We start from the raw sequence: 26,402 nt of genomic DNA, 5'->3' as shown, positions 1-26,402 counted from the left end.
TTTTTATATATGCATATGCAAAAAAATACACACATTATATACATACATAGAGAGAGAGACTGTATTCCCCCCACTCTCAGCTCAACAATGGGTGAATGCATTTACTAAAACTGAAAGAATATTGACTGTGTTTGTTGAAATAACACATGAAAAATAGTCTGTCACAAGGGAGAGTTAGGAACACAGGAAAACTGGGTTGTAAAGCAAGCCTGTAGTAACAACAAACACAGTAGCAATCTAAGGCCCTGATCCTACAAGCACTTGCACATGTTGGAATCAGTGGGACCATCTCATGGTTGTAAAGTTAAATGTGTGTGTTTGCAAGATCAGGCCCTAAGAATTTGTCAGCCTCATTCATCGAGAAATGCTTAAAATTGCATTTCTCTGTTTTACCTACTATTGTTACACATAATGTTTAGAATAGAACATATTTAGCAAAATATTTTTGTCTGTTTTTAATTTGTTTTTTGTGTTTTACAGTACTTGGTGTAGCTTCAATTTCATCAATTGACTTCAGTCAGCTCCTCTGTTTGGCCTTTCACACAGCAACAGGGGAAAGAAGTTTTTTAAAACAGAAAAATGTGGTTGTAAAGCTGCAGAAGTTAGTTGGGGAGTTCAGTGCAAATGTGGCACTGAAGCTACTTTTAATCCATATTTTGAAAATGACTGAATTTCAAGTTGACAGTATCTCTTTAAATTAATGACACTTCATAACTGCAGTTACTGACACTGGAGTGGTCCCCAAGGCTCTGATCCTGCAAAGACAAGGGCAGGCCTGCACACAAACTTTCATCAAAATAACAAAAGGGGTGAAGTAAAAACCAGTTATTTTGGTGGAGGTCTGTTATCAGATGTTAGTCCTATCTTAAATTTAGATATGATGAACAGTTCCATTGGTGTCAATAAGTAATCCTGAATGCTATTCAGTAGGTATGTAAGTCTTTGCCAGGACCAGGGCCAAAGAATATCCAGCTCCTGGTTTCAGTAAGTTAATAGGTTAATCGGTGTCTCGCATAATACCTGAAATCACAGCATCACGTCTTGCAGAAACTTCACAATCGCTCTAATTAAAAGAGCTTCTGCCATCTGCCTTGAGAATGGGAATGCAGAAAACAGGATTGGGCATTAGCAGGAACTCTGTGATAGTTTTTCAAAACAATCTGCTAATTTGTTTTTTAAAAGGTGCAGTTTTAAGATTTGAACCTCCTCTCATTATCTCTTAACTCCTCTCTCTGCAGATGTCAATGATAATGTTCCGTTCTTCACATCTTCTACCTACAAGGTGTCTGTACCTGAAGAAGCAGCTATTGGCACGTCTGTTGCCCAGGTTTTAGCAACTGACTTGGATTCTGGGCCATATGGAGAGGTTTATTACTCTTTTTCTCCCAGCAATATTAATCTGTTAAATAGCATTGACACAGTTAAACAATGAGAAAAGATAAGTAGCAGATGGGACAATAATGAGCCATAGGCACCTCTCCCTTCCTCTTTGAGCAGGGTGGCTAATTTTTACCTAAATAAGAGCTGCCTCTGATCTGTAAAAAACAGGAGAGGAAGGATGGTCCTGTGGTTAGGGCACTAGTATGGGAGATCTGGATTCAGTCTCTATTACACCACTGGCTTCCTGTGTGACCTTGGGCAAGTTAGTCTCTCTGTGCCTCAGTTCCCCATCCGATAGTAGTGATAATAGCACTGCCCTACCTCACAGGGGTCTTGTGAGGATAAATATAGTAAAGATTAAGAGGCAGTCAGATATTACAATGATTGGGACCATACAAGTACCACAGATAGGTGGGTAGGTACGATGTATACAGTCTGCTCCATCTCAGACAGAGGGAGACTCTAGATCATGTCACATAGTGACCCAACTTGAGCTGGAGACATGATGAAGCACTGCATGCTGCTACTCATGCTCTCTTTGGGCTGCCCCCACCATATTAATTGTCAGGCTGTAGGCTTCATTTTTGAACTTTTTGTTCACGTTTGACTCATGAATGGCTGGCTTTTTGGCCAGCTCTGGTGTAGTGATCAAATACAAACAGGCAAGCAGCATTGTGAAGTGCTGCTCACCCTTTTCTGCCCCATTCATTACCCCCTTCCCAAAATCCACAGCATGGCTCTTGTTAGAGAACTTTGACTCTGTGTGTTATCATTTTGTAACTTGTAAACCTGCCATAAGCTGTCACTGAAAAACTGTGTAGCAAATATTGTATATAGAACTGGTGGGAAAATGTGTGGGGATTTTTCCTTTCAAAAAAATTTACTTTTCGTCATAGAACTGAAAATTTTCAGCTGAAAAGTTTTTGGTTTTCAAAGTTTCTGTGAAATATGTGGTTTAATCTAAGCTCAGTTTTCCTTCGGAAAACTTTGATGGAAATTTTTTTGACCAGTCCTAATTGTATATTACCAGGAACATCGGGGTTATTTTACATAAGCATTCTAACTTTGTTGTCAAATTGAGTGAAGGCCTCAAGAACAGTCTGTTCAGTCAAGAGCCTCTTCAGATATTATTTTGCAGACAGTTTGAAAGGGCTCAGGAAGGATGGGGAAACAGCACTCGCATGAAATGGTATGCATGGAACCTCACATACAATTTCTGAACTTCAGGTTCAATATTCAATATTGGAAGACCCTAGTGAAGACTACCGGTTCTTCATCATTGATCCTGAGAGAGGAATTATTTCCACCAAAGCATCTTTTGACAGAGAGAAGAGAGGCTCTTATTTAATTGAAGTTCAGTCTCAGGATTCTGCAGAGTCTGCGCGACCTGGTGTTTATGGGCAGCCCAACACAGGTAAGCATGACGGCTTAGATACCAGGTAAGAAAGGGTTCCACTGCCATTGGTAGAAGCGGAGTTTTTCATGGAATGTCGGAGTAGGTTACACAGACAAGATGGGTGAGGTAATATCTTTTATTGGACCAACTTTTGTGGGTGAGAGAGACAAGTCTTCGAGCTTTGCACAGAGTTTTCTTCAGGGATAGGTTAGGCCATCCCACAAGTAACTTTGTCTGGTCTCCGTAATCTAAATTTTCATTTTCAGATACAGCATATGTGAAGATTTTTGTCAGTGACGTCAATGACAATGCTCCAGCTTTCCCTCACCCAGTATATGAAATCAGTATAGAGGAGGACAAGGAAGTTGGATGTGTTGTTGTGACAGCAACAGCAAATGATGAAGATGAAGGTGTGCCAACATACTTCTCCTATATTTTTCCGTGCTTTTGAGTAATGCAGCGTCCACCATAATAATGGTTTCTCTTGTGAGCTAATGATTTTCTGTTTTAATCCTGTGATTGATTGTATTTAGGAGAAATTTTAAATGGATTTCAATAGTTTGGAGAGGAGAAGAATCTCTGTGGCTTAAATGTGTCAAGAACTCTTAGTAATCTACTCAAGTTTCCACTTTGTAGAATAACAATATGCTAGTGATCCTTTTATTTTAGAACAACAGACATTTAAATCCTCACAATTCTTCTATTTGTTGGCGATGTGCTAAATGCCCCTCTTAGTCTGGTTGGTGAAGGAGAAAGGAGAGAAGTTGGAGCATACTGCTGGCATTGAGAATTTGAAAAAAAAACAAACCCACAACTTGTTAGTCACTTTGATAGGTGGGTTACTACTGGGGCCAAATTCTCATGTTCAAACATCTGAAATACAGCGGGTTTTTTTCTGACTCCTATCAGTTGCTGCTCATGTCACTTCAATAGCATATGGGTAAGACATTTCATAATAAATTAAAAGGTTGAAAATGTTTCCCCCCCTCTATTAAGAGCTTACATATTCTGTATGGAAAATGATTCTTTGCCCCTGTGCTAAATGGAGTGAACTTGATTTTAACAATCAAAACCGCTTCAGTGTATCAAGTATCTTGTCATGTTTCTTCCTTTTTTCCTTTTCAAAGAACAATAGCTTATCACTTTCTCAAGTTTCCAAACATTTTGCAGCAATGCAAAACAAAATAACTAGGATCGTATGTATGGAATATATTTTGAAAACAAATGGTCTTTTGAAACCTTGCTGTTCTTTTGAGATTTTGGCACCACCTGGTGGTAAAAATAAAATGAGTGTGTAGTAACAACAGATGTTTGGGTTTAACATGGGGGGGAAACTATTAAACAAAAATAGCTTCTAGACTTTAATAACACTACATTATTTCAGTTTCAGCAAATGAATGCACATTAGACGTGTAGGGCTAACTTCTACTTGCAAACTACGCTTGTACATATAACTATGCAAAATGGAACAAAAGAGTTGCCTAACTTCTACTTGCAAACTACGCTTGTACATATAACTGTGCTTACAAACACAGAACTCTGCAGTTATTTGTTTTTCTGTCTTACTCACACTTTCACATACACGTTTCTGACTACAGTTACTTTTTTGTTAAGGCATAATACAACTGCTTGTCTCTTAAATTTTGGCCTATTGCGTGCAAGTCAAACTACGCATCCCATTAATAAATGTTTGCTGCGGCTTTACTGCGTGCTTTGAGAAGTATGGTATGGAATTCTATATTAGCAGTAAGTAAACATTTGCTGTTTCATACAGGTGCAAATGCCAAACTGAGGTATCAGATTACATCAGGAAATGTGAAAGGAGCTTTTGATGTTGAACCCGAAGTGGGAACCATCTTCATTACTCAGTGTCTGGACTATGAACAAGAGCAGCGTTATGAGCTCCGGCTTGTAGTCTCTGATGGGAAGTGGGAGAATCACACACTCATTGCCATCAATGTAATCAATAAGAATGACGAAGCTCCAGTGTTCACTAACAATGAGTACCATGACAGTGTCTTAGAGGAACTTACAGATCTGCCTGTTATGGTTCTAAAGGTAAATCAGTTTGCATAAAACAGAGATGGGTTTTTTGGAGGGTAAATTAAACTTTTATTCATGCATAACTACATCAGTTACTGAGAGCCAGATCTCATCAGAAGAGGGTGAACCCTGACACCTGGAATCTGTAAGATTCTGATATCCTTCTGTCTTCCATGTTTTCCAGCTATCTACGTTCTTTTTATAGAATAGATTAAACAAAAATATGTGGTGGCTGGAATTAGGTAATAAACTTAGTTACTGGCCAGTATAAATGTAAACAAACCTACTGATCCATGGTAAGAAAAGTGCAAAGGGAAGATAGACTTGTGGTTGAGACATGGGACTGAAAGTCAGAAGATCAGCTTTCTCTTCTCAACTGTCACAGGCTTCCTTTGTGACCTTGGGCAAATCACTTACTCTTGTCGCTGACTTCATTTCCATATCTGTAAAATGGGGATACATACCTACTTTACTGGGGTGTTCATCAGTATTTGTAAGGTTCTTTGAGATCTCTGGGTGAGAAGACACTATGGAAGTGCCAAGGATATAGGTGATGACATTCGACATTGGTGAGGCCTATTCGACATTGGTGAGGCCTCATCTGGAGTACTGTGTCCAGTTTTGGGCCCCACACTACAAGAAGGATGTGGATAAATTGGAGAGAGTCCAGCGAAGGGCAACAAAAATGATTAGGGGTCTGGAACACATGACTTATGAGGAGAGGCTGAGGGAGCTGGGATTGTTTAGCCTGCAGAAGAGAAGAATGAGGGGGGATTTGATAGCTGCTTTCAACTACCTGAAAGGGGGTTCCAAAGAGGATGGCTCTAGACTGTTCTCAATGGTAGCAGATGACAGAATGAGGAGTAATGGTCTCAAGTTGCAGTGGGGGAGGTTTAGATTGGATATTAGGAAAAACTTTTTCACTAAGAGGGTGGTGAAACACTGGAATACGTTACCTAGGGGGGTGGTAGAATCTCCTTCCTTAGAGGTTTTTAAGGTCAGGCTTGACAAAGCCCTGGCTGGGATGATTTAACTGGGAATTGGTCCTGCTTCGAGCAGGGGGTTGGACTAGATGACCTTCTGGAGTCCCTTCCAACCCTGATATTCTATGATTCTATGATTTCCCCATCAGAGGAGTATAAGGAAGAGAAGACCCAAATTCTGACCAGTTTCTAACCCCTCCTGTCTGTTCCTATGAATCAATTTCTGTTTGCTCCTCTGGTTCAACTTCCACAGGATCTCACTGCAAATACTTGTTCAGCTGATTTTTACTATTACTTCCACCTAACTCTTCCTGTATATTTTCCCCACTCTTCCAAAATGCACTAGCATGCAGAATGCATTAGTCTCCCTAAACACAATCAGCCTATTTCTCCAGCCCAGCTATAACCTTTGCAGAATGACCCAAATGACTCAAGCCAACTGATGGTTACTCTTAACTGTTAACATATAGGGGCATGTTCTTTAGTAGGCCTCCATAGTACTGCAGCTTGCAGTAGAATTTCCAGTTCTCTCTCTCACCCCTCCTGTGGTTTGTTCTAGGTTTCTGCAACTGACCCTGATCAAGAAGCTGACCAGAGTGCCCTTTGCTACTCTTTACATGGACACGGGGCCAATAGTGAGTTCTGCATCAACGAGTACACAGGAGAGATCTATGCAAACAAAAAGCTAGACCGTGAAAAGCGATCCATATGGCGCTTTCTTGTTCTTGCTACAGATGAAAATGGAGAGGGACTAACTGGCTTTGCAGATGTAATCATAGAGGTCAGAGATGTGAATGACAACCCACCTCTTTTCCTTTGCATGTCAGAGGGCTGCTTCATGGGGCAGGTTCCTGAAGATTCCCCAGCAGGCACCACTGTAATGGAAATGAATGCCGTAGACCTTGATGACCCCAAAGCTGGGAAGAATGCAGTATTAACGTACAGAATTATTCAAAATGTCCAAAATGAAATCAACCTCAACTTGTTTTCAATCAACCCGGTTACGGGCACCATCTGTACTGTGCTCGGATCCTTGGACCGGGAGAAGGAAGAGAAGTATCTGGTGGTGGTTGAAGGAAGGGATGGAGGCGGGCTCACTGGGACAGGCACCGCCACCATTTTGGTGTCTGATATAAATGACCACGCTCCAGTCTTTACACGGAAGATGTATACGGCTTTTGTCTCTGAAAATGCAAGTATCAACACTGAGGTCACAATGGTAGCTGCTACGGACAGAGATGAGGGAGAAAATGCTGTGGTGACATTCAGTATCCTCGATGGGGATGATGATCGTAAATTCTCCATAGAGACAGATAAAATCAACAGACGTGGGGCTATTCGGCTGCGGAAACACCTGGACTTTGAGAAACCTCATGAGAGGGTGTTTAACCTGACCGTGAAAGCTGAAGACACCGATTTCTTCAGCATTGCTCACTGTGTTGTCTATGTGGAGGATTCCAATGACCACGCCCCTGTGTTTTATCCCCCGTTCTATGAAGTGATGGCTCTGGCTGAAGATGTGCCTCTCGGCACTAAAGTTGTGCAGGTTTCTGCTGTCGATTTAGATTCGGGGCTGAATGGAAGGTTTTTGTATCACCTGATAAACAGGTCTAACCCAAGTGGGCAGTTCTCCGTGGGTAATGATGGTTGGGTTGTAGTTGCAGGATCGCTGGATCATGAGGCTGCGACACAGCACCACCTTGTGGTCATAGCCACTGATATGGGACAACCTCGGCTGACTGGCAGTGCCTCTGTTCTCGTGACTCTGCAGGATGTGAATGACAACGGGCCAGAGTTTGAGGCTCAGTATAACCCAGTCATCTGGGAAAACACTGCTTCGCCGCAAATTGTCCAAATGAACGAGACTTCTACTTTGTTATATGCTAGAGACAGAGACACTGCTGCTAATGGAGGGCCTTTCTCCTTTCACTTGCTCAGCAACTTTGGCAACGTAGCTTACTTTAACTTGCAGGATTTCAGCAATGGAAGTGCATTGCTCACTGCACTGCATACCTTTGACAGAGAAGTGCACAAGGTGTTTTACCTGCCCATTCTGATTACTGACAGCGGGACTCCTCCTATGAGCTCAACCAACACGTTAACTGTTAATATTGGGGACCGAAATGATCATCCTCATTCTGCTGGCTACATGGAATACCTCATCTACTGCTATGATGGTAATTGATTTGGAACTTATTTCACTGGGCTATACTCAGACGATGAGCAGCAGGTGTGCGATTCAAAGAGATCTGTTCCATTCCACAAGAGCTGGTGGGGAATGCAGCTCTGCCAAAAGGTTGATTAGAACTGAAACTTGGTGTTTAAGGTCTGGTCCCAGGGGTTGGAGTTAATTGGTGTGTGGAGGAGATTGAATTTGGGGTTGAAGGAGGGTAATTGGCTTCTACCTTACGTACACTTCTATAAAACTTAAGTAAATGGTTTTCAGATGCTATTTGGTTTCCCTTTAATTATGAAATAGCTTGACTTATTTTATACTGATGTTGTTCATTTAATAATGTTGTCAAAGGCTGTGATCTGGATTCAAGTCTGAATACCCTGAGAGAGTGCTTGAAATTTGAGGTTAAACTAATCTGGCATGTTGTCTAGTTAATGTTTTAAATGTGAACCCGAATATGAACCATCTGTACCCTCTGAAAAGTTAATGCAAGCCTTGAACTGCCCAAAAATAGAAATGGAAAAAATCTTCTGTGCTGCTGTTTTTTGTGCCCTCCTTCGCTCATTGCAGCCATCATGAGGCAGGGCACCTTCCCTGACCCTCAGCTCCCCACTCCCTGATGATCTCTTGCAGTCCCCAGTCTCCTTACATAAGCCCCAAAGCAGAGTAAACTATATAAATAAGTTATGTTGTAACTGTGGGGCTTGCATCTGTGTGGTGTTGAACTCCTCCTCCCCAAATCCCACCTTGTTCCTCTGGTCACATGGCATACCCTCTAACTAGTGTTTCTGATCAGGAGGAATTTGACTTCTCTTCCTAGTAGCGCTGTCGATTAATCACAGTTACCTCACACGCGATTAACTAAAAAAATTTAATCTCGATTAAAAAAATTAATCACCGTTTTAATCGCTGTTAAACAAGTGACTACCAATTGAAATTTATTAAATATTTTGGATGTTGTTCTACATTTTCATATATATCTTGTATTCTGTGTTGTCATTGAAATCAAAGTGTATATTTTGATGACAAATATTTGCACTGTAAAAGTGATAAACAAAAGAAATTCAATTCACCTCATACAAGTACCATAGTGCAATCTCTATGTCCTGAAAGTGCAACTTCCAAATGTAGATTTTTTTTGTTTTGTTACATAACTCCACTCAAAAACAAAACAAAGTAAAACTTCAGAGGCTACGATTCCACTCAGTCCTACTTCTTGTTCAGCCAATCGCTAAGACAAAAAAGTTTGTTTACCTTTATAGGAGATAATGCTGCCCTCTTCTTATTTACCGTGTCACCAGAAATTGAGAACAGGCATTTACCTGGCACTTTTGTAGCCGGCATTGCAAGGCATTTAGGTGCCAGATATGCTAAACATTCGTATGCCCCTTCATGCTTCAGCCACCATTCCAGAGGACATGTTTCCATGCTGATGACGCTTGTTAAAAAAAATTAATGCATTAATTAAATTTCTGACTGAACTCCTTGGGGGAGAATTGTATGTCCCCTGCTCTGTTTTACCCGCATTCTGCCATATATTTCATGTTACGGCAGCCTTGGATGATGACCAAGCACTTGTTGTTGTTTGTTTTTAAGAACACTTTCACTGAAGATTTGACAAAATGCAAAGAACGTATCAATGTGAGTTTTGTAAAGATCGCTACAGCACTCGACCCAAGATTTAGGAATCTGAAGTGCCTTCCAAAATCTGAGAGGGATGAGGTAGGGAGTATGCTTTCAGAAGTCTTAAAAGAGCAGTACTCTGATGCAGAAACTACAGAACCCAAACCACCAAAAAAGAAAATCCACCTTCTGCTGGTGGCATCTGACTCAGATAATGAAAATGAACATGCATCAGTCTGCACTGCTTTGGATGGTTTTTTGAGCAGAACCCGTTATCAACATGGATGCATGTCCCCTGGAATGGTAGTTGAAGCATGCGCATCTGGCACGTAAATATCTTGCGACGCGGGCTACAACAATGCCATGAGAATGCCTGTTCTCGCTTTCAGGTGACATTGTAAACAAGAAGTGTGCAGCATTGTCTCTTGCAAATGTAAATAAACTTGTTTGTCTGAGTGATTGGCTGAACAAGAAGCAGGACTGAGTGGACTTGCAAGCTCTTAAAAATTTACATTGTTTTATTTTTGAACGCAGTATTTTTGTAAATAATTCTATATTTGTAAGTAGAATTCAACTTTCAAGACAGAAATTGCATTACAGTACTTGTATTAGGTGAATTGAAAAATACTATTTCTTTTGTCTTTTTGCAAACACTTGTAATCAAAAATAAATATAAAGTGAGCACCATACACTTTGTATTCTATGTTGTAATTGAAATCAATATATTTGAAAATGTAGAAAACATCCAAAAAATTTTAAATAAATGGTTATTTATTTATTTATTTATTATTGTTTAACTGTGCGATTAATTGTGATTAATTTTTTTAATGGCTTGACAGCCCTACTTCCTAGGTATACTGTAGTAGAGCTGACATGATGATATGTTATAAGATGTGTATATATAGACAGTGCCAGTGTATTGGACAGCTATTCTACTTGACATGTGCTTGTTATAAGGTTTAGTTTGATGTATAGAGTGAAATTTTGTGTGGCTGCTATTTACACAAAAGGCCTTCGTCATTGTTGGCGGTCTTCAGGGGTCCGTTCTTGAACTGCAATGATGGAACATTGGATAACTTATTTCCAGTGAATTTTGGACACCACTTTGCTGTACTTCACAAGTACACAAGATGTACTTTGCTGTTTTATCAACTCCTGTGAACTTAAATGAGGGGATTATTTGTCTTAAGTCTATTTAAATAAAAAAGACGTACATACATTGAGGTTGTGACACATGATAAAGTAAGGAAGGCTTTACATTTCATGTTGCCTCTTGTGTTCAGGTACTCCAGGGGTTTAACATCAGTATATAATATTATGTCCTATATAATGGCTATTGCAAAATATATTTATCAAATAACTACTGTTACAGTTACAGGGCTAGCTGCATCTCTGGCTCCTTTCTCGTTTCTCTGAGTGCACCACCTCAGGTGTTGGGCTCTGGGTCTTTACCTAACTCAGGGCTCAGTTTTACAGTGCTCCCACTCTTAGACTGGGGTACAGTACCCTGTGTATCCACCATTCTTATCCCCCAAGCCAAACTGAGTTTAGACACCTGCGGTTCTTCTCTTTGGGAGCCTGTGACAGTGGTCTTCAGTGCTTGAAGAAGGCTGTTCTGTCAGAAGTATTAGCAGTTGTAACACTTTCAGAGAAAACAAGATATTTAAAACGTTCTACATTTCCTTCTGTTTTACCATCTCCTGATGGTGACCTAGGCAGGGCTAACTTCTTCACCAGGGTTCTGTCTCAATTAATGCCCCATTCTTAAGTATCCTTTTTAATCCAGCCAGAGTTCTTTTAAACTTCTGTGTTCACGGGCTTTTTCCTGTTCTGGTTCAAACCAATTCTGCAGGCTGGCTGGAGACAGGCAGAGTCATCAAAGCTAATAGTTCGGAAGTGGCTTATCCTGAGCCCTTCTTTTCTTTCCTGCCTGTTTTTCCGGACAGCCTGAGTTAAACCAATATCCCCATATAGAAAACACCCCAATAACTAGGCCAACATACAGTATTCATAAATCATTACAGAGCTGCCTTTAATTCCACCCCAAGTACTGACAGAGATTTTAGAGTTAAGGAGAGCCAGCAAAATTATAATCAGATGTTTGTTTATATACGTGTGTATAAATGTCAGATACTTTTTAGTTATGTCATTCATATGTTTAATTATGATAGGTATCTTACCCACAACTGTACTGGGCCAAGTTCACGCACCAGACAACGATGACTGGGATCACAAGACCTATCGATTTGAAGGAAAAGCATCAAGGTATTTTAAAAATTAAAATAATGACCTGACAAAATGGATGACAATATATTTTTTTTAAATAGAAAGAAAATATTTAAACTTTCTCTGAGAACTCACATGCCAGAGTGTATTGTGTGTACTCTAATTTGTGTGCGCACAATCTCCAAACCCCTTTCCTACATAGGAAGCCACATTATACGCAGTCATATGAGCAGCTCCAGTGCTTTAGTTTATGCCATTGTTTTGGGGTTTCTAAGGGCCTTGCACCAATGGAGGAGAAGCGTAACCAGGGCCGGCTCTAGGCACCAGCAAAGCAAGCCCGTGCTTGGGGCGGCACAGTTCCAGGGGCGGCATTCCGGCCACCCCCTTTTTTTTTTTTTCCCCCTTCCCAGCCCCGCTCAGTCAACCAATGAGCCCCTGCATGGGGCGGGGTGGCGGGCTCAGCGTGGGAGTCCCGGCCCGGGGGCAGTCCCTGCCCTGGCCCCCTGCCGCCGGGGGAACAGGGAAATGCAGCTCCTCCTCCCCCGCCCACCCCTGCCTCATATGTCACAAATGGTGGAGGAGCCGGAGCCGAGTGGAGCAGAGCCTGGGATCGGGGCAGGACCTATGGCCAGTAATAGACCCGCTGCCCCGGACGGCTGGGCAGGTGCCCCTGGTCCGCCCCCCAGGCCACTCTGTCAGTTACCGTCCCCTCTGCGGGGGTGGGGCTGGGTTTGAGATCAGGCTGGGGGCCCACAGGCGGGATGTACAGCCCCGAGCACCTCACTCCAAACACTGCTATAGCATTACACATTCTTTTAACGTTACCAGTATCAGTGGCTTCTAGTGAGCACAGTTTCTCAAAACTGAAATTACTAAAAAATTATTTGAGGTCCATCATGTCTCAAAATCGTTTGTCAGGACTCGCATTAATTTCAATTGAAAGTACCATTGCAAAAAATTTAGATTAAAAACCAGTTCAGTTCATATAAATTCTTTTAATTTATGAGAAACTGGGTGCACCGGAAGACGCTAACGTTTTTCATTACAATGTATAGTTGAACCCAAATTGTTTGTAATTGTGATTTTATTAAAATTAAATGAGTACACTAGTAGGAAATTGTTTTATTTCACTAACTACACATTCTCTATTTTCATTTAAAAAAAATTAAATTGTCAAAAACAAAACAAAAATTGCAAAGTGCAAACATGTAAAAGCCTAAAAAAAGGGGTGGGGGGATTTTTTTTGCTTGGGGCTGCAAAAAACCTATAGCCGGCCCTGAGTGTAACATAGTTCTGCTCCACCCTGGTTCCTCGCTCTTCTTTTACCAGAGGTGAGGGGATAGATCTATTATGTCTGTCAGCTTTACACCAGGGGAATTCTCCACAAAATCTGGTCTTGCTGTGAATAGAACTTATCCTTTGCCTTTTCTTTTCAAATAATTTCTGTTGCAGGTACTTTATCCTCAATGATAACTCAGGTTTTCTGACTATTAAAGAAGGTACCCCAACAGGAACTTACAATGTAAGAGTGAAAGTTACTGATGGTATCTGGCCAGATGTGATCTCGACAGTAAAGGTGGTTGTGAAGGAAATCAAAGATGATGCCATCCGTAATGCTGGGTCTATACGAATAAATGGTAAAATAATGTATTTTTGTGTCTGCAGTATTTCAGCTGCCCCCTTTATGTTAGTGCTGGGTAACTTTGACCTCTTATTAGTCTGCTTAATTATTAGATATCTGTGTTGAATATGCTTAATATTCCTCTAAGTAGAGATCTGAAAAATGTACACACGTATTCTGCTCTGTTTTCTTTTTCCTCTGATACATAGAGGGGGGTCAGAAGACACTGCAATAAATGTTGCATTCTAGGGTAAAACAAAGATGAGTTCCACACTGACAGTGCAACCACGTATTTCTATTGCAAATAGAATTTGTTTGAATAACTCTAGTAAAAAAAAAAAATCTTTCTAAAGATATTCCTGATTTAAAGAGAATTAAAATAAACGTAATGACTGAATAAATAAGCCCCCACAGTGCAAACCATTGAGCAGAAACCAGTATGAAAAATTTCAGAGCCCAAAGGTGAAAAGTCTCTCAGTGCCAAGAGAATGGAGTCAGATGTGCAAACTTAACTATTTTGGTCTCTGCTGCTCCCATTATAATTGAACGTCATATGATTGTCCTCAATCTCAAAGTTGAGTGTGTTGTTTTTTAAATTGTTTGTTACAGATATCACTGCAGAGGATTTTATATCTCAGTCTTCTGAGAGAGAAAGTAAATACAACCAAATGAAGAAACTACTTTCAGAAATCATACCAGCTCAACTTGAAAATATCCACATTTTCAGTGTCTTGAATAACCCAGGTCAAACCCGAGGCGTTGATGTTTGGTTTACAGTTTCTGGACCACCATATTATAAAGCAGAAAAACTTAACGGCAATGTGGCAGTGTCTAAAGCACGGGTATGTGGCTTTCAACTCATTGAGTTAATTAAAATCTTGCATCTATAATCTAGTGAAAATGTTTGCACAGAATCATTGATTTTTTTTTTGAGAGAGAGAAAGATTGTGTGTTGCAATATTTGAGCAAAAAATTTCTTTATTAGTTTGGCCAAAAGTTTCAGATATAGATGCTTAAAGTTCAGACCCATAATCCATATTTAGGCATCCAAATAGCATGACCTAATTTTCAGAGTTGCAGACTTTGATGAGAGCTGAGGGTGTTCAGCACATCTGAATGTCAAACCACTCCTTTACTTGCATAACTTTAGGCACCCAAATTTGAATATTTTGCCCTTGGAATACTGTACTTCCTTTAGGAGTATGTGTCTCAGAACACGTATCTTCTACAGAGACTATGAAATCCTCCATAAGTGATGCATATGGTTGGTTTTTTATGCACACAGTTCTTGGTGTTCTGCTTTATTTCCTCGGCCCATGTATTGAAATGTTCCGTAACTAGAATGCACAAAATTACTCAGTCAAAAGATCCATCTTTCTACAATAAGAAAGCAGAGTGGTAAAATAACCTTTTCCCTTCAGAGAAAAATGTGAGCTGAAAATTAAACACACCAAATCACTCCTTCAAATAAAATCTTATAAGCAGCTAAGTGACTTGATACGTTGGGAGGATGCGCTTTGGCAATGCAACATGGACTGGAACCTCTATTTACTGTTGTTGCCCTTTACAACTACTTCATCTCAGTCTGATTTTAGAGAGCAAGTGTCCAGGGTGCAAAGAGAGAGAGAGAATTTGGGATCTTTTGTTATCAGAGCTGAATAAAATTACTCGGCTCAAAAAATAAAAAAAAAAAAGTGAAATTCTTCACAAATTATTTAATAAATTCTCAATCAGTTCAAGTTAAAGCAGTCCCAGTAAGGAAGCAGGGGACTGAATGGCTACTACAATGAAGCTACCCTTTCATGGCTAGTGATGGGGTCTGTAGGCAGGTTAATGGCGCACCGGCAGGCACACTCACGCTGCTACTGCTCAGGCTCCACCTGTTCCGTGGATAAATAAGACTTTGGTTTCCCACAGCTGTGATTCTCATACTGTCTTCAGCATTAAGCTTCTTCCCACGGGAAAAGGCAGATTAATAAAACTAACTTTCTTTTCCAGCTGGAAATCATCTTGGATATAAGGATCACCCAGATTGGCATAGATGAGTGTGTGAGTGCAAACTGCACTCATAGCACTGGATGTGTCAGCAGGGACAATTATAGTCCTGTCCCCACAATAATTACTGCTGGAAGTGTCTCACTGGCATCTGTGATGGTCCTGAATAGTGCCCAGTGCACCTGTGCAGCTAGAGAAAGCCAGCATCTCTTCTGCTCCTCATACCGGACAAACCCATGTCTCAACGGTGGCACGTGTATAGATACTGACTTGGGCTACAGGTTAGTAAAACTTTTCATGCTGCTCAGAACTTCTTCTAACTCAAAATGGGTGAGAAAGGGGCTCAGAGGAGCAAATTAACATTCATCACTTCTCAAAAGGCAGATCTGGCTGGATATAATTGATTTTGTTCTTGCGAACAGATTTCTCACCTTGCTGATGGCTACTTAGGATCATCATCATCCTCAAAAGGCAGAAAGCATGCAAGTTGCACTGGCCTCCCTTAACTTGAAGGTCTGAGAAGCTCATGTTTGTGCAATCTAGATGCATTTTATTAGTCAGTCACTTCAACCAGTACCACAGCATGTCACTTACAGACTCTCCCACAGGCACAAACTCCTCGCTTTCCATGTTATTTTCTTTTAATTACTAAACTTTAATACCCAGCATATTGTCAAACATGGAAGTGAGGAAACAGTAATACACACGCATACCTTGATCCCAAAGTGTGTGTGCAGATTTATATCACCCCTCACTTACATTTAGCTATCTCTGTGGTGGAAAGGCAACAGCAGCTGCCCAATAGTTCTCTCTCCCTCTGCGTGACCATGCAAATCAAGGTATCTAACTGAACCTGCAGAGACCCTGTCCATGGTAAAGCCCACATCCAGTGCCAATATGCTGCTCAAATGTATTAAACATAGAACAATCTTGCTACAGAGGAACATAGTCTTTTCACAGCCTCCTGCCGTTATCATTCACTCATATCAGAGACTTGGACCATGGATAGATCCTTCCCCACCTCATTCCTTTGTTGTCATTTGTAGGGGTTTGCCCTTTGCCCCACCTGTCTCTTCAGGTACTGTAGTGTATAGGAACTGAATAGTACAACAGATGCCCAATCTTCCTCTCTTCCATTATACTACTTTCCCATTAACAACCCTTCCACTATCTGTATTCCTACTATTCCTATTGAAATCTCTTGAGCCTCCATGGAAAAAAAAGCTCTTCACATCTGTTTTTGTAATATAAATAAAGCAGATATAATTAAATATTTCAAAACAGTGAACCTGCCATCACCCTAGTGGCTTGTAAGTTGTATCCCTTTCCCTGCTTCATTCATCTGTTTTGCCTGTTTAGATTGTAAGCTTTTGAGAGAAGGGATTCTCATCCTGTGTGTATAGCATCCAGCAGATTTGAGGTACTACACTAATATATACACAATAATCCACAAATCCGATAACTAGCAAGATATCCTCTCTCTCTCCCTCTGAGTGATATTAAAGAGTTAATAACAGGAGGGTATAGTGAGGTCTTGTATATTACGATGGTTTAACTATTTTTTCACAAAAAATCCTTTATGTACATAACATGAAGTATTACTTAAAGCTAAACTGTGCTTGTAAAAATAAATGAACTAAGCACAGTTTGATGCATCAGCTTTGATTGTGATTATTCACTTGTTTTGTTCTCCACGTGGTGATCTGCAGTGTCTCCCCCACTCATTAATGTGAGTTAGCATGGTTTGTGCTGTATATTAAGGATCATTTCCTTAAGGGTTATATTCTGAGTTTTCAGCATGGAGAAAAAACAAATTAAAGTTTTTCTTTACTCTTATAGCTGTAAATGCCCTGCAACTTTTGATGGGCCTGAGTGCCAGCAAACAAAACGTACCTTCAGAGGGCATGGTTATGCCTGGTTCCCTCCCATCAAGCCTTGCTTTGAGAGCCGTATCTCATTGGAATTCATTACTGACGTGGCTGATGGCCTTCTGTTGTACAATGGACCACTAGCACATGTTCATCCTGGAGAAGTGGAAGACTTCATTGCTTTAGGTTAAAATCTTTAACAGGTTCACTTTCTGCATGAGTGCATGCATGCATGTACAACTTAGGTTTTTATTTACTGTCTTGTACTTTCTTTGTCTCTTAAAAAAGAGAAAAAAGCATTAAAAAATTTTCTTGGCAAACGAAGAGCATTCAAAACAACTTACCAGCACTTCAGGTTCATTCTATGTACTGTTATTCCTTGCCCTGCAGGCTAAGTGGTTTTAATGCTAGTGAAAAAATGCAGTTTAGAAAGACTCATGATATCTGGGACAGCACCAATCTGCATCTCATTCCCAGACTAAAAAACTCCTTAAACTGAAACTGAATTGGTAGTTTTTAGTTCATGTGGATTTTAATACTTATGTGGTTGACTTTTGGACAGGAGAAGGCTTCTTCAATAACTGTTTCTTTTCCAGAGCTTTCTGACAGTGTCCCATCCCTGACTCTGAGTCATGGCTCTGGGGTACTCTTCCTGCAGTTGTCTCAGAAAGTTAATGTTGCAGATCGCCACTGGCATAATATAAAAATCATAAGTGATGGAAAGGCAAGTATAAAAACAATCCTTTAAAGCCTTTGGTTCATCTGGATATCATTTCAAGATAAGATTCCTGCTTTTAGAATAATGTCCCCTACCCCACCCCCAATGGCCATGGGCATCAGCTTCAGCAGGCATTCCAGACTTTCAGCTTTGTCTCCCATCCTTTTTTTCAGGGAGGCAGCATTGTCTAGTGATTATACCACAGGGCTGGGGTAATCACATTAGTCATATTCCATTCCTGACTTGCTGGAGTGACCTGGGGCAAATTCCTTCATTGCTCTGGGCTGGACTCTGATCCACCAATTTCAATTATGCCACTTACACAGAGTAAAGTGAAGCTAAAGAGGCTGGAGATTGCACAGAAGAAATTCTTCAATACTATGGTAATCTCTGCTGTTCTGAAGCTGGTGGAGGTGACTCCACCGCCATCTGTGCTGGAACCTGAGAGAGGAGAGGGAGGGACCAATGACCAGTTGGCTGAAACTCCTGGAGTCTTGATCAGCCTCTGCTTTTTACTGTACCCACAGCTCTGTTTGGGCACAGGGGAGAATCAAAACTTCTGTGTCTGGTTCTTCATCTATAGCAGGGGTTCTCAAACTGGGGGTCAGGACCCCTCAGGGGGTCACGAGGTTATTACATGGGGGGGTCGCGAGCTGTCAGCTTCCACCCCAAACCCCGCTTTGCCTCCAGCATTTATAATGGTGTTAAATATATTTTAAAGTGTTTTTAAATTATAGGGGGGGCGTTGCACTCAGAGGCTTGCGATGTGAAAGGGGTCATCAGTACAAAAGTTTGAGAACCACTGATCCATAGAATAGGAATGCTAATGTATAATTACCCACCTCTGAGCTCTGCAGGTAAAAACTCATTATTATGTTAATACATTTTTCCTGAATTTTAACTTGTAGTTAATGGCACTGGCCTGTTGTGTAGGTGGTGAAAAATCTGAAATTAAAAAACAATTTGATCTTTAATGTAACGCATTTTCCACTCTAGAAAGTGCAGCTGATCCTTGACCACTGCGTAAACGTTTCAGTTAAAGATGACGATGGCATCCTTAAGGAAATCTCCCAGATGGATCCGTCTGCCTGTGAAATTTCAGAAGAGACTCCAGGAAATGAGAGGTAAAAACAAAACAGATGACACAACCACAAAAGAACCAAGAAAGAAAAGGAAAAACACCAAGTTACTGTTAATCTAGGTTGACTGCTACTAATTCTTTCCTTTTTTTCCGCTCCTCCCCACTGCAAATGCTGGCAGGTTCCTCAATGTTCACCAACCCTTACAGCTGGGTGGAGTTAAGAAGGCCTTGCCATACCGTAATTCACAAAAGCACTTCAAAGGGTTTGTTGGCTGTATACGGAATGTCATCATTGACAGCAAGGTAAAAGTGTCAGGAAATAGTTCTTTGGGGCAATATTTTTAACTGTAGCTGCCTAAGGTGGTGTTTTTCCCTCCCCCTCCCCTTCTTTCTAGGTCTATGATTTGGAGCACCCTGCAGAGTCCTTAAACACTGAGCCAGGCTGTACTATGACTGATGAAATGTGTCTCAGAGCTGGGGCCCTCTCCTGTGGTATTCATGGCAAGTGCATTGGTGAATGGGGCTCTTTTAATTGTGGCTGTTACCCTGGATATGCTGGATCAAAATGTGACAAAGGTACAGTTAGTCTTGGAGAGAAATGAAGCATGGGAATCTTTGGGAATAGGCAGTAGATATACCATGGTACAGAATTTGTTTAATTTGATAGCAGTCGGTTGGAGCCAGTAACTAAGTAATGCAATGCCTTGCTCTGTGAAAGGTTTGGACTTGCAGATACTGAAGTACTTATGTACACTTGTTGCACAAAGGAAGTGTCACAATGAGAGTCTTAGCAGGACTTCATTTACCTCTTTTGTGGTTTCATTCTGTGAGCAACATCTGACTGGGAATGAGAGATGGGAGGATTTGCAGGGTTTTTTTGTGGCTCATGCCCCCATTTCTTTCAAGCTTGGTTCTGATTCTTGTTCTAAAACGAAGTTCAGCTAATACTGCACCTTTCAGCATCCTTGGTGGCTATAGGCGAGAGGAAGGATGACACAGGAGTTAAGTCACTATCTTGGAGACGCAGGTTCAATCTGCCTGTGCTGCCGCACTTCCCATGTGATCTGGGGAAAGTCCAAGTTAGTTACCAAGAATGGAATCTAGGTGAACAATCACTTGAAGAAAGAATGGTCACTGCTCTCCAGTAACTGGTTCTTCAGGATGTTGTCCACACAGGTGCCATGACCCACACTCCCACTGGGTGCTAATCAGAGCTCTCTTCTTATGGGGTTCTCACTGTAAAGGAACTGAGCGTGGGTTTCAGCCACTGTCCCCTGTGCACTCAGCTGTGGCAAGGGACAAGATTGCTGGGGCCGCCAGTGCAGCCCCAACAAATAATGCTGTTCAAAAGAATCTGATCTCATGAGCTTGGGGAGCACACACTGAGTGGAATTGCTGTTGGCAGCATGTCTTGAAGAACCACAGCTACTGTAGGGTGAGTAATTGTGCTGTGCTCTCTCTACTAGGTCTATGTGAAGTATATTACGGGGATCGCACTCTTCATAGCTTGTGTAGGATGAGCTTATTGTACACACCAGGGGCTCCTTGCATCTCTCCATTTCCCGCCCCGCCCCCCAAGCTCTCCGTGTGCCACCCTCCCATCCCCCTCTAGTTCAGGGATTCCCTTCAATCCCCCCAATCTCTTTCCTGCTAGATGTCTGCCTTCCTCCAATCTCCCCCTCTTCTTCTACCAGTTCCCCCCATTCTTCTCCCATATCAGAGACTCTGTGTGCACCCCCATTTCCATTCCCCCTCAGACCTCCATGGCATCAGCACTGTGTGCCCCAGACCAGGATTCCCCATTTGCCCCAAAATGCCAGGGGCTGTATCTTCCCCCTTTATCCCCGTACCACAGTTCTCCAACCCTATCCCCCACTAGGGGTTCTCTGTATTTCCCAATCCTCACTCCACCTATTCCAGCATTCCCCATTCATACAGCAAACATAGTACCTATCTTTAAAATGGGAAACAAAGAGGACCTGGGGAATTTTCGACCAGTCTAACTTCGATACCTGGAAAGATACTGGAACAAATTATTAAACAATCCATTTGTAAGCATCTAGAGGATAATAAAGTGATAGATAATAGCCAATATGAATTTGTTAAGAACAAATTTTGACACATCAACTGAATTCCCTTCTTTGGCGGGGTTACTGGCCTAGTAGATGAGGGGAAGGAGTAGAAGTGATATATCTTTTCAATAAGGCTTTTGACACAGTCGCACTTTGACATTTTCATAGACCATATTTCCCTAGTTTGTCTAGCAGCTCACAAGTGCAGCCACATTGATTCACAGACATTCCTTCACAGATGTGCAGAACACAAACCGCAATAATCCATTATCACAAAGCTACCCAAGAATATAATAGAAAGTAGCCATTCTGATACAATATACCTTTTAGGGGAACCTTCCATTGTTATGAGAACAGTGGCTGGCTAAAAGGTGCCAGATTAGTTATTAATAACCTTTTTAAGATGTAAATCCTGGCTGTATGTGACACCACCTCCCTATGCCTTGCCTTGCCGAGGTTCTGTGCTGTGATACACCCATATTTTAGGGATTCTACCATTGCCTTCCCTCTCACCCACTGCTTGGGTCTTCACTGTGACAAGTTTCGCAACATGAAATTCATCTCCCTGATGTCCACCCTTATCTCTTTCCTTGCTTTAAAACAAAATAAAAACCCCACTGACGTTTTTAAGTTTCAAAATTGTTTTTTAGATCACTTTTGGCTTTTTGTGTGCTATAATGCCCTCTCCAGTTCCTGTATTCCCATACTTGCTATTTTTATCTGCTCTAACTTTTGAGAGAGTGGCTTAGAGTCTGTGTAGCTGTGTAGCTTTGTGTTCCACAACACCCGAAGCACCTTGGCCAGAGTTTCTTTTGAACTAAAATCCTTATCTTGAGGGTTAGTTTATCTCTTCAGAGCTCTGTGTGTGTACAAAAGGTAAGGTCTGTGTGAGTGCCAAATATTAAGATGTTACATTTATATTTTCCATGTGTTATGTTTAGTTCTCCTGGAGTGGGCATTTGGAAGGGACAGTTGGATTCATTATGAACTGAAAAGATTTCTTAGTGCCCACATTACCCAGGTCCAGCTCATGGTACGCACCCGTGTTTCCTTCAGCACTCTTGTCAGCATGGCATCAGCAGACGGGAGTGAATACATCAGATTGGAGGTAAACAATCCAAATGCTGTTCTGTCAGTGGTGTTCACTTGTGCCACTGCACTCTGATCAAAAAGAAGCTTCTTCTGAATATTTAAAGGTGCCTGTTCCTCAAAAGAAGAAAGGCAGGGCTTGATGCTTTGAGTAACGATTCTCATGCATGGAAGTTCTGTCTTTCCTTAGAAATAAATGTAGCTAGCGCAGTGCTGCTTGGCCATGCAGGGAACACTTCCCACTGACTAGAATTTGTGGCTTATATTCCGATGTTTGGACATGTATTCCTGGTATAAGTGTGAACGTTATTAAAGGTCTCTTCCCCTGTGTTCCCGTAGGTGGTTGATGGACATTTTGGTGTTAATTTCAATTTGGGGGACAAAGAGCAGCATCTGAAACTGAGCACATTACGCATAGACAACGGCCAGTGGGTTCTGCTGACTCTGGAGCGCTATTACAATGAGTTTACCTTGCGTGTTAATAATGGCGGAGGGGATCATGAAGTGACCTCCTTTGTGGGTGCAAACAGATGGTTCGAAATGGACTTGGCAAGCATTGTGCTAGGAAACCGCTTTCCTAACCACTCAGAGAGTGATTTCCAAGGTAGGTGACACATGAACCATGGAAATGACATGTTCAGGAATAATGAGACTCCAGGCCCCGCATAGACATATCCATCGAAGGCTGGAGTGTCCCTGGAATGCAGGATCTGGCTTGTGGCTGGAAGTTCAGAGCTAATGCCTTGCCCTCCGTTCACCAAATCATGCCCTAGTACTGATGTAAATCGGATTTTTGATATTTTGCATGGTAGACATTGGCAGAGTAAAGCAAGAATTAGTGGCGTTCGAATCCCAGCTCTCTGGGCCTGGAGGGAGGAGAACAACACTGAGATTGTCCCAACCTTTTCCCCCCCGTGCCTGAGGGGAGGGGAGGATCCATATTAGATTATTTACTGCAGGGTGTGAGGTGGGAGGTTCTGCACAGAACTTCACTACCCTGCCCCCATGGCTGGGCTGGATGGAGATGCAGCTCTGTCTGTCAAGTTTTGTGCAAAATAGAAAGCAGTCACTTGCATCTGGGTTCCTCTCATACTCCCTATTCAGCCTGCAGCAGGGTGGGGGAGGGGAGCCCCAGTCAAACCACCTATTTCACAGCTTCAACTCTGTTGAGCTCTGCTGAAGGAGTGCTATAATGCTGTGCAGGGCCAGCCAGCAAGAACCCAGGCACGCATGTCAGAAGGCATCTTGACCACTAGTAAAATAGTGTTTGCGTTACTTAACTCTTATCCTGCGATCAGACTATTTTGCATGCAAACAGTGATCGTTTTGATAATGAAACAAGTCCTCAAAGATGTTTAAAGAACTTTACAATGCAGTGTGCTTTGAGAGGATTTGTGAGGAATGCTGTATGTTTCTGTCTTTGTGCTTTTCTGCTCATGTAGGTTGCATGTGTGATGTCCGGCTGAACGGTCAGCCTCTTCTTGGGGATGGCAAAAGCACAGAGTTCAGCTTCATTCTGAAGCAGCAAGGCGTCACCATTGGCTGTCATTCCAATGCTTGCCGCAATCAGCCCTGTCACAGTCCTTTCCATTGTGTAGACTTGTGGAGAAGGCATGAATGCAGGTACACTTAGCTTTTGTTTTTCCTGTGGGAGTGGGACATGATCATCTGCGACCCTCTCTCTTTCTACTTAAGTCCCTGCAGATTGCCGCTATCCAATCCACTTCTAAAGGGAAAGCTCCAGGGTTCTCTCCCATATACTTACCTGGGAACCGCATGGCAAGGAGTCTGGCATGCTTTCTGACTCCCCAGTTTTCCAGGAGGAGGATTTGTGTTCTTACAGGAGTTTTTACCCCTCCATTATCTTTCCAATTTCATGTTGGAAGATGAGGAATACAGGGGCACCAAGCCTGTTCCATGCTGCTGGTAGATTAAGTCCCCAAAGGGACCAGTCCCAGGATGGGGATGAGGATCATCCTCCCAAAATGTTCAAATAACCAGTCAAAGCCTGTGTGCAGCACTGCAACAAACTTGCTCATCCTCTTTCTCTGGATGTCAATGGGGGCTACCAGATTCTCCCTCTGGTTCCAAATGTGTGTGGAGGGAAAGAACCTTTCCTGCTTCTCCAGCTAGGGTTGGTCATGTTTTGAAGCAGACTGTTTCCCTCCTTTGGGGAAGAAGTACAGCTCTTTGAGGAATCTGGGGTATCTTTTGTGTATTTTCTTGTTCTCTGGGCATTGTGGCAATGCTACAGACAGGAGTTATGAAGCAAAGTAGGGGGACACCTGGAGTTTCTGTTTACATGGCAATACCTAGAACGTCCTTTCAGTTCACAGCTATTTCATAGTAGTGATATGGCGTGAGTGCTTCTTGGCTTTTATTTTCTTTAAAAGCTTTTATTATTGGTTTTAGAAATGTGTAAGTATCAAACTGGAATTACTGAACAATTTTCATTGCACAGCGTTTGCAAAGAAGCATGCTCTTCCTGTCAGCACCATCACCCAAAATAATCTGTTGGTTTCATCATTCAGGTGCCCAACTGGCAAAGTAGAAGTGACGGATAATCTCACAGGGCTTAAACGCTGCACCTCTACACCCTGTGGACTCTGGAACTGTAGGAATGGGGGTACCTGTGTAGCACATTCCCAAGACAAATTTGTCTGCCAGTGTCCTGATGGCTATAAAGGAAAGTGGTGTGAAATCAGCCAGGTGAAAGCAGGAAAACCAGTTGGACTCAGCTCTGGCTCCATCTTGGCAATCAGCATGTGCCTCCTTGTCTTTCTAGGTAGGAAAGCAAATACTTTTAATTTATTCTCACACTGTGTGTTACACCATTGAAACAAGGACACTGCCACTTATGAGAGAGAGCCTTTTACTTCTGGCTATGAGTCACCAGTTCAAATTCAGCTTAGGATAGTAACAGCTGAAAGTCATTATCACATAATTGCAGTTCACTGGCTTCAGGACTGGTTCAAGTAAAACTACATTCCCCCTCCATTCACTTCCACCCCCCTCTAAAGCTTCCCCAGGTGCACAAAGCTGGAAGGCCCAAGACTGCATGTGCACCTATTTTCACCTCCAAGCCTCAACTGCCCCAAATTCTCATGTTGTTGTGGTCACATTATTGGTATTCCAGCAGCATCTACCATGTGGTAGGCACTGTTCACATTCATAGGAAGGCACAGACCCTTCCCTAAAGAGCTTACAATGTAAGCAGTCAAGCAACATACAAGGGATGGGTCAGAAAGAGAAGCAATCAATATAAAAGTTGTATATATTTTATATATACTTTCAGTACAGATTAGTTGATCTTTGATTATATTATACATACATGGCTATATGGTCAACCTATCCAATATTAGCCAGGGCTTGGCGGGAAATGGTTTTCCTGTCCTATGAAAAATGTTGAAATTGAAAATATTTTCCTGTTCCACATTGAGGCAAAACTGAGGCCTTTTGACATTTGGGGGACAGGGGAGGAAGGAGACCCCCACCAAACCCAGAATAGCTAATAGCTCTCTGGTTAGGACACTGATTGGGGATGTGGGAAACCCAGGTTTCTTCCTGATCTGATTCAAAACTGCTACCGTTTTGACAAATTGGCATTTTCTGACCCCAAAAGAGAAGTCATTGGAAAAACTGACTAGCTCTAGTCCAGACTGTTGTCAAAGTGTATGCTCATTTACATTGCTGTCAATACATTGAAGTCAGTGGGGGTTGTTCAATATCTGGACCGGTGTGAATAAGCACAAAAATGTTTGGCTCCTTGTGTGCTTTTTGCAGGAGGAGTTAGGAAAATAGTGGGAGGCTCTCTTTTAAACAGGAAAAGGGGGAAGCTGTGGTCTGCCCCAGCCAGGATCGTGGGGTATGTCTACACTGTAATAACACACCTGCAGCTGGCCCATGTCAGCTGACTTGGGCTCACAGGGCTCCAGATGCAGGACTATAAAACTGCAGTGTAGATTTTCAGGCTCGGGCTGGAGCCTGGGCTCTGGGACCCTACCTCCTCAAAGGGTCGCAGAGCCCAGGCTTCAGCCCAAGCCTGAAGGTCTATAGCCCCGCAGCCTGAGCCCTGCAAGCCCAAGTCAGCTGACATGGGCCAGGTGTGGGTGTTTTTTATTGCAGTGTAGA

At 42.1% G+C, this 26,402-nt stretch overlaps 1 protein-coding gene across 1 annotated transcript in view; it reads left to right on the top strand.

The window, feature by feature from the left end:
* Positions 1-26,402, top strand: part of LOC140906500 (neural-cadherin) — a 98,494-nt gene that overhangs the window by 69,114 nt on the left and 2,978 nt on the right. The window contains exons 14-31 of the mRNA XM_073330553.2: positions 1,239-1,366; positions 2,608-2,794; positions 3,043-3,186; positions 4,551-4,834; positions 6,362-7,979; positions 11,773-11,866; positions 13,280-13,464; positions 14,058-14,290; positions 15,447-15,724; positions 17,283-17,497; positions 17,908-18,035; positions 19,026-19,153; positions 19,290-19,413; positions 19,506-19,686; positions 22,124-22,290; positions 22,611-22,875; positions 23,714-23,894; positions 24,803-25,056. Of these exons, the coding sequence (XP_073186654.2) occupies positions 1,239-1,366; positions 2,608-2,794; positions 3,043-3,186; positions 4,551-4,834; positions 6,362-7,979; positions 11,773-11,866; positions 13,280-13,464; positions 14,058-14,290; positions 15,447-15,724; positions 17,283-17,497; positions 17,908-18,035; positions 19,026-19,153; positions 19,290-19,413; positions 19,506-19,686; positions 22,124-22,290; positions 22,611-22,875; positions 23,714-23,894; positions 24,803-25,056 (4,794 nt within the window). The remainder of the gene's footprint in view (positions 1-1,238; positions 1,367-2,607; positions 2,795-3,042; positions 3,187-4,550; positions 4,835-6,361; positions 7,980-11,772; positions 11,867-13,279; positions 13,465-14,057; positions 14,291-15,446; positions 15,725-17,282; positions 17,498-17,907; positions 18,036-19,025; positions 19,154-19,289; positions 19,414-19,505; positions 19,687-22,123; positions 22,291-22,610; positions 22,876-23,713; positions 23,895-24,802; positions 25,057-26,402) is intronic.

Source organism: Lepidochelys kempii, chromosome 2, assembly GCF_965140285.1.
Source record: "Lepidochelys kempii isolate rLepKem1 chromosome 2, rLepKem1.hap1, whole genome shotgun sequence".
Classification (NCBI taxonomy): domain Eukaryota; kingdom Metazoa; phylum Chordata; order Testudines; family Cheloniidae; genus Lepidochelys; species Lepidochelys kempii.
Note: the sequence above shows the minus strand (reverse complement) of the source record. Positions and strands in the feature narration are given on the sequence as shown.